The 15,039-nt window shown below is 33.6% G+C and overlaps 1 protein-coding gene across 4 annotated transcripts; it reads right to left on the bottom strand.

The window, feature by feature from the left end:
- Positions 1-1,227: 1,227 nt before the first annotated feature.
- LOC129318123 (uncharacterized) lies at positions 1,228-13,932 on the bottom strand. Of its 4 annotated transcripts, none has more exons than XR_008595165.1 (12): positions 13,785-13,932; positions 13,348-13,509; positions 13,045-13,162; positions 12,467-12,563; positions 10,698-10,804; positions 9,304-9,426; positions 9,010-9,163; positions 8,635-8,695; positions 8,170-8,543; positions 3,273-4,833; positions 2,588-2,976; positions 1,228-1,440 (listed from the first exon to the last, which is right to left on the bottom strand). XR_008595165.1 is itself a non-coding variant. In XM_054962708.1 (11 exons), the coding sequence occupies exons 2-11, from the start codon at positions 13,473-13,475 to the stop codon at positions 2,733-2,735; spliced, it is 2,967 nt and encodes a 988-aa protein (XP_054818683.1). In that variant the 5' UTR covers positions 13,476-13,509; positions 13,785-13,932; the 3' UTR covers positions 2,267-2,732. The 4 variants fall into 4 exon arrangements, 1 of the variants encoding a protein (XP_054818683.1); XR_008595166.1 differs by having other exon boundaries at positions 13,776-13,890; XR_008595167.1 differs by lacking the exon at positions 1,228-1,440 and adding an exon at positions 1,907-2,231.
- Positions 13,933-15,039: the final 1,107 nt, after the last annotated feature.

Consider the following 15,039-nt stretch of genomic DNA (forward strand, 5'->3'; position numbering starts at 1 on the left):
TAAAATTAAAGGACTATAATGAAACTAAATGTAAAGCTAAGGAATCATGTAAAATTAGAGTAATATAAAATTAGTTCCATTATATTCAAGTGAAATATGATGCGTCATTTTTTTCTTATAATGATTTAATAGAAATCCTAATTTAAGTGACTCCTGTACTCAAAAGATAAAAAGAAATAATTACGATAGTATGTTTGGATACTTATGAATTTAAATTTGAATCAAATTTTTTGTTTGAGCACTTAAAATTTATGAATTTGAAATTACCTAAATTTGAAACACTTGAATTTCAAATTTAAAATTTAAAATATAAAATTTTAAATTCAAAATTCAAATCTAAATTCATTAATCCAAATACTACCTTAAAATTTCCTATAACATAATTAATACTATAGAATTAATTGACAATTAAATAAAGCAAGATAGCAATTAAAATAGCAATCATTTTATTATACTACCTTTATTAAAAAATATAAAGTAATTTTAACTGAATCTTCAATAAAATAACTGTTTATTTTTAAACTAACATTATCTTTTCATGTACACTACTATTTAATATAATGCTTTATTTTAAAATAAATATAAAGTGATTCACTTATTAGGAGTACTTTTGAAAAAAAAAATAAAAAGTAATAATTATACTTTTAAATATTAAAAATATCTTATATTTTTAAATATTTACTCTCTCAAAAAATACCTTTTATTTTTTAACTAACGAAATATTAACTATCATTTTGTTAATGAATATTATAATATTTAATTTTATTATGTGAAACTTGTATGTAATTCTTTCAAGGCTGTTTATGGTCAAATCTTAAAATTTAAACTCACCTCCATTTGATGGAAAGTTCAAAAAAGAAATATATTTTAGTTTTTAAAATTTGAATCAAACACCGTTGCCCTGATTGCTAGGACAACAGACAAACTATCACCATCATTACAGACAATGACAAAAAAAAAGTCTTCAAATGCACCCCATAAACAAACTTCACCGAGAATACGGTTAAGGGCAAAAAATAATCAGGTAATAGTAATTGGTTCAGGTTTTCCAAAATACCCAGGGATGGAATAAAACCAAAAAAGAAGGGAGAAGGGAAAAAAAAAAAAGGAAAGAGAAAAGCTACATTCAACTCCAAAAATTCTTATATGTATACTCAATGTTATCTATTTTTATGCACAAAAAAGGGAAAAAAAAATGATACAACCAAATCACGACCAAGAAAAATGTTTACAACCATGGAAGATCAAATATTTCATAACGCTGAAGGTTTCCTCAATCATAATTTTGACCATCAATTGCCTATTTTTGTGACTATAACATTTCAAAAAATTCCCGTCAATAGTAAAAACACGCTCAAGCAAACAAATACATGCAATCTCCAATTTTCTTTCTTGAATCCAGCTTCATTTCCTTCCTAATAGCAGGTTATAAATTGGCACCTATAAGAACAATTCACCATTAAAAATATATATCTACTAAATAATTGAACATGATTTATTAAGGGAGTAAAATATTGTACATGATGACAATAGGATAGCAGGAAACTATAGTAAAATGGTAAAAGAGGGTAAGTTCACAGTCAAGATGGTATCAATAAGGGCTTGCCAATGGAAAATACTGTTTGTATTCTCATAATAATGTAGCATAAAGTATTACAATTTTTCAATACATTGAAAAATGAAAAATAATAATACTTGCATAAAATTTTAAGATAAACTTTAATCATAATTCTAACTAGATTAAATGACTTTGATTAAGAAAAAACTAGATTACATGGATATGTATGAATAACAGGAGGATTCATTGCTCAGTTTTAGAGAGTACTCAAAATGAGCATGACACTTTCCTTCAACATTAGCCAAAAATACCACTTGATGTCTGTTGTGCAGCAAGTTGGTGACAGCATTAAAACAAGAAAGTACTTTTCTATATCCGATGAAATTATTCGAAGACAGTTGTAAGTTCTAAATTCAACAAATTCCCAAGGCCTACAAAAGCATGGGCCAAAAATAACCAACATTAAGCAAACATGAAAGATTGCAGATCGAATATTTTAGGAAGTTGGCCACAAGCGTGCCTTAATAATCAGAATTGTAATCCAAAGTGGTACATCAGCCTAAAATGGCATTAATTTAAATAAGGAAAGTTACAAGGAAAAAAGGGAGGGTTTTTTCCTGAACGAAACTTCGGACAATCCACGTTTATCTGCCTGTATATCTATATATGACATCTACACGTAAGAGAAGATCTATAAGAAACTACGCATGAATAGTGTAGCTCACTTCAGATTATATGCAATGCATGAGTCCACAATCTAGTTTTTAAACATTTGCTATCAAGTTCTCAAGTAAAAATATAACAATTAGAAATTTTCAGTTATGGAATTACATGATTAGGCTTCAAACAATGGGTATTATTGGGAAACCTACAATCAAACACCTAGGAACATCACCTAACTCTATTCTTTCTCCTCCACCAACCTATCTTTTAATGGTCAGGAGGGAAAACAAAATCCTTAAAAGCTGACCATTGAAAATCACAATTGTCAACAATCAGGAATTGGAAAAAGAAAAGGACGAAATTTACCTTTGACATAAGCCCAAAGTTTGAGCACAATGGTTAAATCCCGAAGATGCAGACAGACCAGACAGTAGCAATAACATTGCCAAGTAACTTGCTAGCATTGCTTTTTGTCAACGCAGAGGTGGAATAATCCATGATATCAGCAGAGCTATTTGATTGCAGATGCTGATGCAGCTGCTGCTTCTGATATTAAGGAAATAGGTTGGCGAGCCTGCAAGCAAGCACCTATATCGAACGGATGCAAAACAGATCCATCAAAAAGAAGATTTACACCAGGAAGGACTACTTCTTTACTGTCATTTTCATCTGGTTCGGCTCTTGCTGTATTATTGCCTGGGGGGGATTCTCCAGTTGGCCTTGTGATATCATCGTAGCCTGTTAACGAATAAGATCTGCAAGCAACATTCAAAAGCATCCTGTTTTAGAGACTTGGATGCACAAAATCTTGTTATTTAAAAGTAATCTATATCATCTGAAAAACTTCCCCAAAAAAAAAAAAAAAAAAGACAAAGGAACTTATAGAATCACAAGAATCAAAGAAAAGTTTCATCATCTCATTACATTACAGAAAGGTCCAGGTGATTATTTAAAAGTAATTGATCTTGTATTTGTCAAAATACTGATCGCTATTTTATATGAAACCCATTCAATGCTGAAGGAATAAGTAAATGCAAAAGTTTAGGCAAACCTAAGAATGTTGCCATCGAAACTCAAAATTTCAGTTCGCCCACGCTGCCGATTAACAAGTTTTAATCTCTGGTGCTCGCTTGATGCCCCTGAAATTGGAGAGGAAGGGTCCAAAAATGGGTTCCATCTGCCACTAGCATAGTTCATAAGTTGTCGAGAAGATTCCTTAGCTTGCTCTTTCTGGTATAGAAGCTTTGCAGCAGGACCCGTTGCTTGGTATTCAGCACAAATGTCACGCAACTTTTTCCTTAAGCTTTGCATTGCATCATGGTATTCACTAAATGAACCAGTTTGAAGGAACTCTGATGAAACCACCTTCTTGCATATTTTATCGCACAACTTTGGACTAAATAGAGGCATCCCAAACTCGACACTTAGGGGAACCCATTCAAACTTCTCTTCAGGTGACAAATGATCCGGTTCTTTTCCATGAAATAATTTCAACAGGCGAATATAACCAACTGTCCACAATTCCATCTTGTTTGCCAAATCAGTCAACAGAGAATTCAACTTTGAGCTTTCCGCTTCACATAGTCCTGACTCTTTTCCTATTGGAGCAATGGAGCCATCTGAATTCTTTAGGGGCAGAGGGATATCAATAGTAATCACATTTCCAGTATCATCAAGATCATATCTACTGAGAGGTTGCACCAATAAAGCTGAATGTTTAAGAAGTGAATTTAAACAATGCAAGAGTATACCTCCCTTCACTAAGTTTCCTTCAAGCTTCCCTCCCAACCCTCCTACAGTGGAACCATCCCAAGACCATATGAGGGCCTTCTCACATCCAGCCAATGGGGCAGGAAGCATACGGAAGCATTGTCCTTTCATCAGTACAACTGACAATGGCCCACTAGCTATAGTTGAATATAATACCAATTTCATCCAAGGAGTCATAGAAGAATATGAGGGAGGACCAAAATGAACAGGGCCCGTGGGTCCAGGAAGAATTGATGAATGAGGAAGAGGCACTATAGACACAACTATATCATAGTCACGAAGAAACAGACGATCTAGAGTATCTGGTGCAAGAGAAGCCAAGCTTTCACAGCGGAGAATATCTACACGGTATTTCTTTTTCCTCTTTATTATTTCTGTTCCAACATCTGACGCATCAGCTGCCATTAGTTTCTCGTTCCTCTGGAGATTTGCATCAGATTCACTGGCTTCTTGCTCATGACTAATGTCATCTTCCATCACAATAGAATGTGTTCCATCAAGTGTGCTGCTAGGAGCAGGTTCAGAGGAAGCAAAAGCATCCTCATGCTTATTTTTATCAAAATTTAAGGATATTCCAGATATTAGCGAAGCTGATTCATCATTGCTTGAAGTTAACATATCCATGCTGTCAAATTTTTCCTCTACTTTTGCATCAGTAGCAAGTCCACCTGATTGTAAACATTCTAATACACATCGCAGGCTAAATGCATGATTTGCGAATTCCTGTAGTTCACCCTCAAATTTTGCACCCTCCAAGGTACTTAGATCCTTGCAAAGATCACCAATGCTGGCATGACCCAGTTTTCCCGCTTCATAGAGTGTAACAGCATGGGATTTCAAGCCTTAACCAATTTCACAGGTATCACATTTTGGTCAGAGACCTTGAACAGGTTAAAAGAAACATGCAAAGAAATTCTAGCGCACGTGGGAAGCCATAAGACTAACAAACTCATATGAGGTTATTTACAGTGAAACAGAAAAACATGCTAAAATTTCTCAGGTATAATAAGAATATGCCCCCTTTTTTGCAAGCTTTGGGACTCAGATCACAAAATAAAAATTCAGGGGCATTCATCTAAAAGTTTAAGCTTTTGATCTGATGTGTCCTTTGACAATTAGAACCTCAATGGCAAAGAGGTTAGACCTATAAACTTATCCTTGATATCTCCATTTACATAATCAAATTAAGTTTCATCAGAAGGAATGGTGGGCGTGTTAGAGATTAAGATAAAGCTATTCTTGAATCCTCATTTAATAAGTTAAGCTTATGTGATGAACCGACCTTAGGCAAATTTCACTAAAGCCTAGAGAATCTTGAAGTTTAATTTCTCGTACTGTCCTAGTGTATTCTAGGACCTATACTAATGCAGACAATGTCCATAGGAAATCAACTACAGGTTATTGAACATTTCACAGAGGGAACCATGTTAGCAGGAGAAGCAAAAAGCAATGTGTGGTTGCAAGATCCAATATAGTAGCTGAGTTCAAAGCACTAACGGTTGGACTTTGTGAGCTATTTTGAATATAAATAATATGAGAAGATTTAAAAATCAAGCGGGAAGGCCCAAGCTTTATTGTGTGAAGAAATGAGCATTGAACCAGAACTTTATAAAAAAGGAGTTGGACAGTGGCCTAATTTATACTACACACATATCTACAACAAATCAGATGGTTATCTTGTTACAATTTCCAAGAGTTAGCCACCAAGCTAAATATCCACTCACTAGCTTTTGGGGGGAGTGGACATTGCAATTATTTTGTAATTTGTCATAAGATTTATTGTAATTATTTCCTTTATTATTGGCAAAAATGCACGTTTGACCTTCTAACTTTATATAAGATTTCAATTCCTGGCCAAAAAAAAATCTCAATTTGGTCCTTTAATTTTATAATATATTTTCAATCCTCTGACCCTAATACCGATAGTCTTAAATGATAATTTTTTTGTGCCAATCATTGTCATTTTAAAACAATAAGCCTTATCTCACTAGGCAAGGTCAACTACATGGATTGCACAAAGCCATTGTGCTCTATCATCAATCAAGCTTTTAGGAATATTGTTCAATAAGAGGTAATTGTTATTTTAAAAAATTAAATTTAATATGTGAACATTTAAAAGTTCAATGCTAGCATTTTTTGCTAGTGAAACTAACAATGCTAGGGTTAGACAAATGAAAAGACACTTTATATAATTAAAATACCAAAATGAAGTTAAAGGACCAAAAGTGCACTTTTGCTCTTTATTATTTGACCCAAGAATCAGGGACATGAACAAAGGATTACCAATCCCCTAAATTTAGTAATCTGTCCTCAGCACATTAAATGTCTTTCATATGATAGCTTCATCCTTTGTATATAAATATATTGTACCCATTCTACTTGAATTATTAGCAAATATTCAGACATTTGTTGGCTTTGCAACTGGTTATTGCATTTCTGTTGGCAGAAATTTGATGTCAGGAAGAGTAGGAAGCAGACAGTGGCAGCTCACTCTAGTTCAGAATAGAAGCGCTGCGGCACAAACTTTAAGTGAGTTTTTTGGAGGAAAAAACACCTGACAACCTAAAGAACTATTGTGTGTCACCAAACAACAGCCCATATTGCTTCAAAAGTGCTCCAAGAAATAACCAAACTCATCTAAGTTTATCATCATTTTGTTACAAATAGCTTTAGCAGATCCCTGATCAAAATAAACTGCACCAAGTTTGAAAATCAGCTAGGTAACTTATTTACCAAATTTGTTGGAGGTTTTTGTGTGAAACCTATTAATAAGCTTGAATCGTATGAAATTTATGCTCCAACTTACAGGAGAGTGCTGAAGGATAAAGCTAGAAGTATCCCAGTGTTGTTCTCTAGGGTAATTATAATTATCTTAGATTTACCCATCTGTCCAGCGCAGAGTTTTTAGTTTGTCTTGATTCCTTCGTAATTTGTTTCTTTCTTGGTAAAATTATAAATAAAAGGTCAGGCAGGTATTTCAGCCTTAGTTCATCTGAACTCTGTTAAACATGTACTTTTGAATTTTAAGAGAGTATATGAACAAGGAACAAGAAGCTCACTTCTTTGCAAATTGCTGCAGCATGGCTTTTTGAAATAACTTGTGAAAACAAAACAGATAGAAAAAGCCTCCTGTCAAAGAAAAAAAAACCCAGGAAAAGGGCATTGATATAAAAAAGTCCTCACATATGCGTGCTATTTATGCTAAGATGATGACATCTTGACACTAAGTAGCATGAAGGGGATCAGTTTTTGCCCCATGCAGTAAAAAATCATTAGTAGGGAAAAAAAAAAAGTTAAGGCAAAAGGAAGGGGATCAGCTCCGGCCAACACTAGCTAGTAAAGCTCAGTCTCCACCTTGATTTTTCCCAGCAAAATCTGGCATACATGCTACAATACTTGTCCCACGTGACATTCAACCATATCACTCAATCATGTCATTCAAGCAGTTATCATGATCAATCTGCTATCTAACAATGAGTACACTAGCAAAGAGCAAACAATGCAGGAAGTTGGCTGTATTGTTGTTTCAATACTCGCAAAATGCCAGGAAATAAATTCTGATCGTAGCACCCTGTGTCTTTCAGACCCATTTTTTGTTACTACTAAAATCTCTGAAATCAGTCACAAAACCTCAGGTTTCACATACAGATTCCTATCAAATTGCTATCTATCCCAACAAAGCAAGATTCCAGGAAGAAAGACTAGGTACTATCATGAGCTTCAATGTATTCACACAAAAACGAAGCTGACATATATTGGAAGCTTAAAAAGCATGATTGCATGGTAGAATCAGACACCGCTAAAACTCAAGGACACATATAAATTGTTGGACTGGAAAACAACATCAGAAGCATGTTTAAATATGACAGAAATTGGAAAAGAAAGCATTAAAGATAAATTACACCAGAGTAGATTTACATTAAAATATAAAATAACAATGATAAAATACTTTAGGAGGTTTGTAAGTATTTATCCACATATCTAGGAGACACCTAATAATGATGCTTTCATCCAAAATAAAAAAAAAAAGGTCATCAGAAATCTTAGAATGGGCTTCCTGTGACCTTTCGTTTTCCACCTCAAAACAACTGACATTACAAACAATGTCAAAAGTCAACAAAAAGAATTTAAGCTTTAGGGAAAAGGAAAAGGGAGGGTGGATTTGAAAATAAACAAACCTGGTGAAACAGAACCCATCATTAGATAGGAAGTAATGTTAGCATCAACTATGAAAGCAACACGAGTATATGCTGAACGAATATTCCCTAACCCTGAAATATCCCCTTGTTGATTGGCATCATTATCAACAAGAATATTCTCATAACCCAGACTAGCATGCGAACCATCTTCATCACTGACTACACTTCTAGGAGAAGCAGGTATGCTACTATCTTGAAGAATAGCTGATGGATCAATTACTTTTGTTGCCCATCCCAATCGGCATACAAAAGATGCAGCAGCCTGCAGTTGAGATAAATCAGCCTGTAGTGTAGCTGCCAATTCAGCAACAGTTGCATTCTCACTTGAAACAACAAAAACTGCATAAAGTAACCTGGAAAATAAGGTTCCAACTTAGACTCTTTAAATGGAAATAAAATTTTAACCAAAAAGGATGGAACAGAAAATTGAAACAACTCTATTACTCTTCAATAGGATCTTCATAAGACTGCTCCCTGTTGGAAACAAAACCTTCAAGCCTGGAAACTGAACCATCATAAATGTAAATGTTATTGAATTCATTTACCAACCTTCACCAGCTCAGATGACAATGCAAAACCTTTAAACTTTATTTTAAATATATAAATTTAGAATTTCTATATTTGTGCTTGTACATCTTACATATTTGTAGAACCACGCCTAATAAAACATGTCTAGATCTTTAATAAACTTTAATAATCATGGAAATTTTTACACAGAATAATAATAAATTTATTTTCTGCATTTTTTCATTTCAAGAGTAAAATAATAAAACCTAGTCACTTAAAGCAGAGGATAAAACATGAACACACAAAACACACCTTTGAACCGGTCATCAGGATATACAGGAACATCAAAATAGACCAAACCCCGTCTATAAAGACCCTTTACTATGTCAGGATCAAATAGGATAAAAGAATTTGCTTCTTCTTTACAAATTTTGTCAATAGTAGCCGTTTCCTCCTCTGAGAGTTTCTATAAAGGCAGAAAAATGGTGACAAAAGTCAACGAAAAATACCTGAGAAGTGAAGAAAAAGTTCACATTCCTAAATTAACACAACAATCAACATTACCAAGTGAACCTCCACTTTATTAAGATCAAAGACAGGCCTCACCTTAAATTCTTCCAAGGTAAAGTTCACAAGACAGATTCCCCACCAGGGTTCAATTGGAAAATCCACAGGTTGTGTAGGTAAAAGTTCTCTTGCAATTGACTTGTTCAGCTTCCACATGATTTTCTGGTTACTCCAAAAAGGAAACAACCGGTGATATGAGCAAAAAAAAAAAGCTTTTATGCTTGAAAGTCTGCTGAAAGGTGCGTAAATTGCAGACAGAAGTAGGCCGGATTCCTACTTTTTTCAAAAATATTCATTTTGCAAAAGTTAATTTTACTTTTGACTCCCTTACTTCACCATATTTCATGTACCCCAAAATTAAGGGAAAAATCATATAGTACTCCTGCAAGTATTCCTATAGATAATGCATGCATTTATCCATGTCATGAGGACCAGAAAACAAAAAGACAAATATTATACATCATAGTAAAGTCAGTAAACAAGTGATGCAGAACCAAAGATAGAAACTCAGGAAGAACTCTCTGGAACTCGACTCAATCTCAACATTCACAAAATCAGGAATGTGAAACAAAGGTGAATAAACCAATAAACTTGCAATCCTATCATAGGCATATATGCTACAATTTTTTTGTATGACTAGAATTCTAACTAATCAAAGGCTCCTAACAAAGGATATTATGGTTATCACATAAATGGATGTCTACCGACAAATAGATTATTCAATTAATTATTTCTGGTCGCAAAATTAATTGAATTTAGTTAATCAATATAATTCCATAATTGCTCCAGATAAGCAATTATATTTGGGGAAAATGAAAATATGACCTTCAACTTTATGTTATCAGCAAACACCCCTTCAACTTCTAAATTGAAACTCCTAAGCTATCATCATTTAACATTTGGGAATTTTGGGATTTAGGATTAGATCATTCATTCTGCCATAAAACTTTTTCCAACATTTTTAACCCCCTAATTTACTTTCAAAATCATGGGGCCATGTCATGTTGCAAGGAAAATAGTATGAAGTGACACCTCTGTTGATGGCAAATGGCCAAAAAGTTTAGAATGTTTGAAGATGAAAGTTTAAGGGGATAATATCCATCTTTCAAAGTAAAAGGAGGTGTTCACAAATGACCTAAAATTAAAAGTGTTCATTTGAATTTTGTTTCTCAATATAATAAAATAATTAAAATAGTTATCTAGTTATCTTCTCATCCTGTACCAGGAATTTTAAAAAGAAGAAGATAGCCACAAAGGCATTACTAGTTTGGCACCAATTTCAGTGCCTTGTCAGCCCAAAAGAAGGGCAAATTGCCAATTTTCTGGCTCCAGCTAATTAAACAAACAAAAACATGCATACACAGGCATACATGGAATACAGGCATCGATTCTATTTTAATATATTATTGTACAAATGAAAATCATTGCAGTACCTTAGATCTGCACTTATTCATTATATCAATAAATTCATTTCTCCCAATTCCTGTGAGTCTTAGAGCATCCGCGGCACTAAAATTTGGGATGCTGTCATATGGTTGCTCTGCAAACAATTAAAATGTGCAGCAAACTTCTAAAGGCCATCTTCAAAATAAACATACTTTTAACATCATACATATTTGCAAAGGTTGCAGTAAACAATCAAACAAGTGGAGGGAAGAAAAATACAAGGACATTATACAATCCATTAATGAATAATAAATTCCTGTAGATTATGCTATATCAAGATGTAACATATGTAAACAAACATTCAAACTAAATCATTGATATGATAAAATCTTCTACACATAAAATGGTGGAATCTGACAAAAAGTTGATTGAAGCTGCTCCAGAAATCTTATTAAGGTAATCCTAATCTCACCAGCATGTGGATCTGGTGAGTACTACAGGCTAACACTCACTCCCAGAATATATACAACTAGGAGCCCTTCTCTCTCTCACAATTACACATCACCTTTGCCCAAAAGTTAGTTACCAGCTTAGCCCATTAGCTCCAGGTCCCACAACAGGCTTAATGGCAAAAGCAGAGGTCACAAAAATAACCATTGCAATTGCTGTATTTATTGTTTCTTTCCTAATAATAAAAATCTAGAAGCAAATCCAAAAAAGAAAAGAAAAAAGAAAAAAGAATGTGGTCACCAAGAATACTAAGGACATTGGCTTTGGCAATATATTTGCATCCAGTCATCTCTTTCCTTAAAGCCTCCTCTCACCTTTCCATTTAGTTTACTTCATCACAGTTCATCTATGAGGCACCAACATCATTGGAATACATGCAAGCTTTGAACCAAAGGGGCATATGAAAGTGTTCATTTTGTCACTACTTAGGTAATCATTATCCCCTTAATCGTGCTTCTGCAGCTTTCAATAAACCAGTAATTGCTATAGGCCATTGGATTCGAACTAATTCTCATACAACTTTACCATGTGGAATATTTCATCTTGCACCACAAGCAATACGGAGTAAAGTACTATGGGATGCCTAAATCCATTATTGAATAGCATCCACTGCTTGATAGAATGCTTATGAAGGGTAGCTTCCTCGTCTCAATAACTAACATTTAGCAGGTTTATTCTATCCACTTGGGGGCTTACCATTTGGTATCAAAGCTGGTGATTGAAGTCTCTAGAAAAGGCTACTTGTGAAGGTTTCTGTCTGGCGAAAGGCCTAATAAAGTGTTGTTAAGTGTAGCCGTTCAGGACATCAATTTTCCAAGGATGGCCAATTGGCAAGGTCCAAAGTTCTATGAAACATCAAAGTCCCATATCAAGTAACAGAATTTCCCAATGGGAGACTTAAGTAGGGTAATTCTCCTGCCTCAATAATCAACTTGACAAAAGTTCCTCTCCTCACTTGGGTTCCTATCAACAAGCATGGATGCTAAATGTATCCATTTGAAAAAAATCATCTTAATACTGGATGTCTCACTATAGATTTTTAATATGAAAATGATAAGCATTAAAGATCAACATAAAAATATAACTCCACTAGCAATTAAAGAAATGGATGCACCAACAATTCATAAGAACACTAATCATCTGATAATCAAGAAGCTGTCAATTGTCAAGAAAACTAAAAGACCAACTAACAAAATAAAAGATCCAACATGAAAAGATTCCAATAGTTCAATCCATGTACATAAAAAGATAGAACAAGACCCAATGGAGAATACAATTCATTTGAGAATTGCAAGTAGAGATTTACCATTTTTCATTACTTCAAAAATTATATCACAATAATATTTGAAAGGCGAGATTCTCATTATGCGGCAAATGTATTCTGCAAGATGATAAGGAAATAGCTGCAAGTGGAAAAACAAGAGAAAAAGAGATACTCATTAAATGAAAGTGTACTACAACAAAAGCAAAAGAAATTGAGGGCCCCGCCCAACATCCAAGAAATCGTAGTTATATATTGGCTTGATCTCATTTTTTTAAATATGTAGAGTCATAGACAAACAGATAGTATCCTTTTGATAAGAAAACAAGTAAATATAACTGAACATATATCAATCCTAAAAATAAAAATAAAAACTAAGATCTATATTCAAAAACACTATTCAAGACATGGAAACTTGATATATGACATTGTAATGGTGATGCTAAAAAATGATAAATTTTTCACTAAAAATAATAGCAGCATCTTTCTACTAAGCAAAATCCATCATCAAACTTTTCCTAATCAAGTAAAGAAAAACCAAAGACATAAAACACACTTGAACAATGCATGTGATACGCAGTTTCAGAAATAGGAGTCAAATAGAATTTACATAGAGAACATACAGCTAAGTTCTTCCGCAAGTAACGCATCATCTCTTCATAATATTCACTTTCTCTACAAACTTTGCGAGCAAAACAGTTACTCCATTGGAGTCTCTTCCTTATGCAGTAATCTATAATCCTGCATTGAATTTTCAGGGCCAGAGAAAGAAATAAGGCAATCTCAAAATGCATTTAAAAAGAAACCCATTCAAGGATGCTCTCTGGACAGTGATGTCTGTGTCAGGTAAAGATAATTAAACAATCCACGGAGACAAGAGAACGAAAGCAACAGAATCAGAAGAACAGTGATGACGCTAAAATCACCTTCTATGCCATTCTTCTTTGGAAGAAAGAGTTAGTTGAAGTCGTTTTGGAAGATTTTCCCACGGGCATTCTTCCTTAATAGCTCTCTGTAACAATTGTTCCTCCACTGCCACTGGACCACGGTGCATTTTCCACTACCCAGATAGCTAGTCTGCTTCTATGCTATAAAACACCACAAAGTCACCACAAGTAGTTATGATTGTGATCTCGAGCTTGAACCTGGAGCTAAATCTTTTAACACACAAAATTCACCCCAATTATGCAGAGAATAACAGTTCCACAAATCATTTCATGAAACTTAGCTTGGAATTGTAAGGATCCGAACTAGATCACAACGACTACCAGCAAAATTATAATAGTGACCGGGAATTCGCAGAAAGTGGAACAATTTATATGAATGTTGGTCAAAACTGAACATAGTAACACACATCGAGCACCTGATCTTCGTTGAGATCGAATTCAGCTAGGGTTTCAAGATTCAAATCCACTTATTCTGTTTCTTCTTCTATGAAGCAAGGATGAAGATTTTCGCACGAGATCTGTAGAGTGAAATTCGTCAGAGTTCAATGCCGTGTCACATTTCGCCGGTTGTTAACCCGTTGGATTTTATCCGACCCGTTGAATTAAAATACAAAAATAGGAAGAACCACACCTACGAGAAAAAAATGCACTTAGATCTCATTTGATTGCTAAAAAAAAATAAAATAAAATATAAAAATAAATTAAATTATTTTATGATAAATATGATAAAATTTATTAATATATATTACATATATGAGAATTATCACACTTTTAAAAAATTTCATGAATTATAAGTTCCAACCTTATAAATTAAATTTAAAAAAAAACTTATAAATTAAATCACCCATCTCCTCATGATTATACTTACATATCTCCTTTAAGTATCTTATTTTTATCTTTATGTTTTAATCCATTATATTCTTTTCTAGTAAGTAAATGGGATCTTAAGGTTTAATACAACTTGAAATATCTCTAGCCTTAAATAAAAATATGTTTTAATGAGAAAAAAACTTATTTATCCATCCAAAAACCAATCAATGTTCATAGATCTCATCTTTTCTTCCTTTTCTCCTCTTTCTGTTCATCTTCCTCTTTCTTCTCTCCCTCCTCTTCCTTAGACCCCATGCTCTCCCTTCCTTTTCCATTTATCTCCCAATCTGTATCCATGCACCCGACCCAACTTCTCCCTCATTTTCAAGTAATTTAAAAAAAAAAAAGACAAGAACAAATCAAGCTTGGTTCAATTGATGGGTTCTAGTGTTCTGACATAGCTTTGAAATTTGTTGGCTTTGATTCCTTTTTGCAAAAGTGTTAATCTACATGATGATGTTACCGATTTCCTCTGGGCTCTAATTTAACTTTTTTACGACCTTCAAGCTGAATTTGAGTGATTTAATTTAAGAATCCTTATGCAAAATCATCATAAGTTCCCATTGGATAGGAAACATAGTTTTTGCATCTCACTGTACAATAGCATTCACTAAAACTTCAGCTTCTAATCTTCTGATATATAGTTAAAAATTAAATTATGTATTGTGAATATAAACATTATCTTATTAATATTGGATATTCATTTTTGAATTTAGTTGCAAATTATCCAAACATGATGTATATGTTCTTGAAAATTCAACAAAAACATGTTATTATTTAATTACAGAGTTAATGTCTTTT

This window comes from Prosopis cineraria, unplaced genomic scaffold (assembly GCF_029017545.1).
Source record: "Prosopis cineraria cultivar Desert tree isolate PC_DT_omini unplaced genomic scaffold, ASM2901754v1 PC8, whole genome shotgun sequence".
NCBI lineage: Eukaryota > Viridiplantae > Streptophyta > Magnoliopsida > Fabales > Fabaceae > Prosopis > Prosopis cineraria.

Coding starts and splice junctions, on each gene's coding strand:
- LOC129318123 (XM_054962708.1), bottom strand. CDS start 13,475: ATGCACCGTGGTCCAGTGGCAGTGGAGGAACAATTGTTACAGAGAGCT. Junction 12,564..13,044: donor ACTTGCGGAAGAACTTAGCT/GTATGTTCTCTA, acceptor TTCCACTTGCAG/CTATTTCCTTATCATCTTGC. Junction 10,805..12,466: donor TTTTGAAGTAATGAAAAATG/GTAAATCTCTAC, acceptor AATTGTTTGCAG/AGCAACCATATGACAGCATC.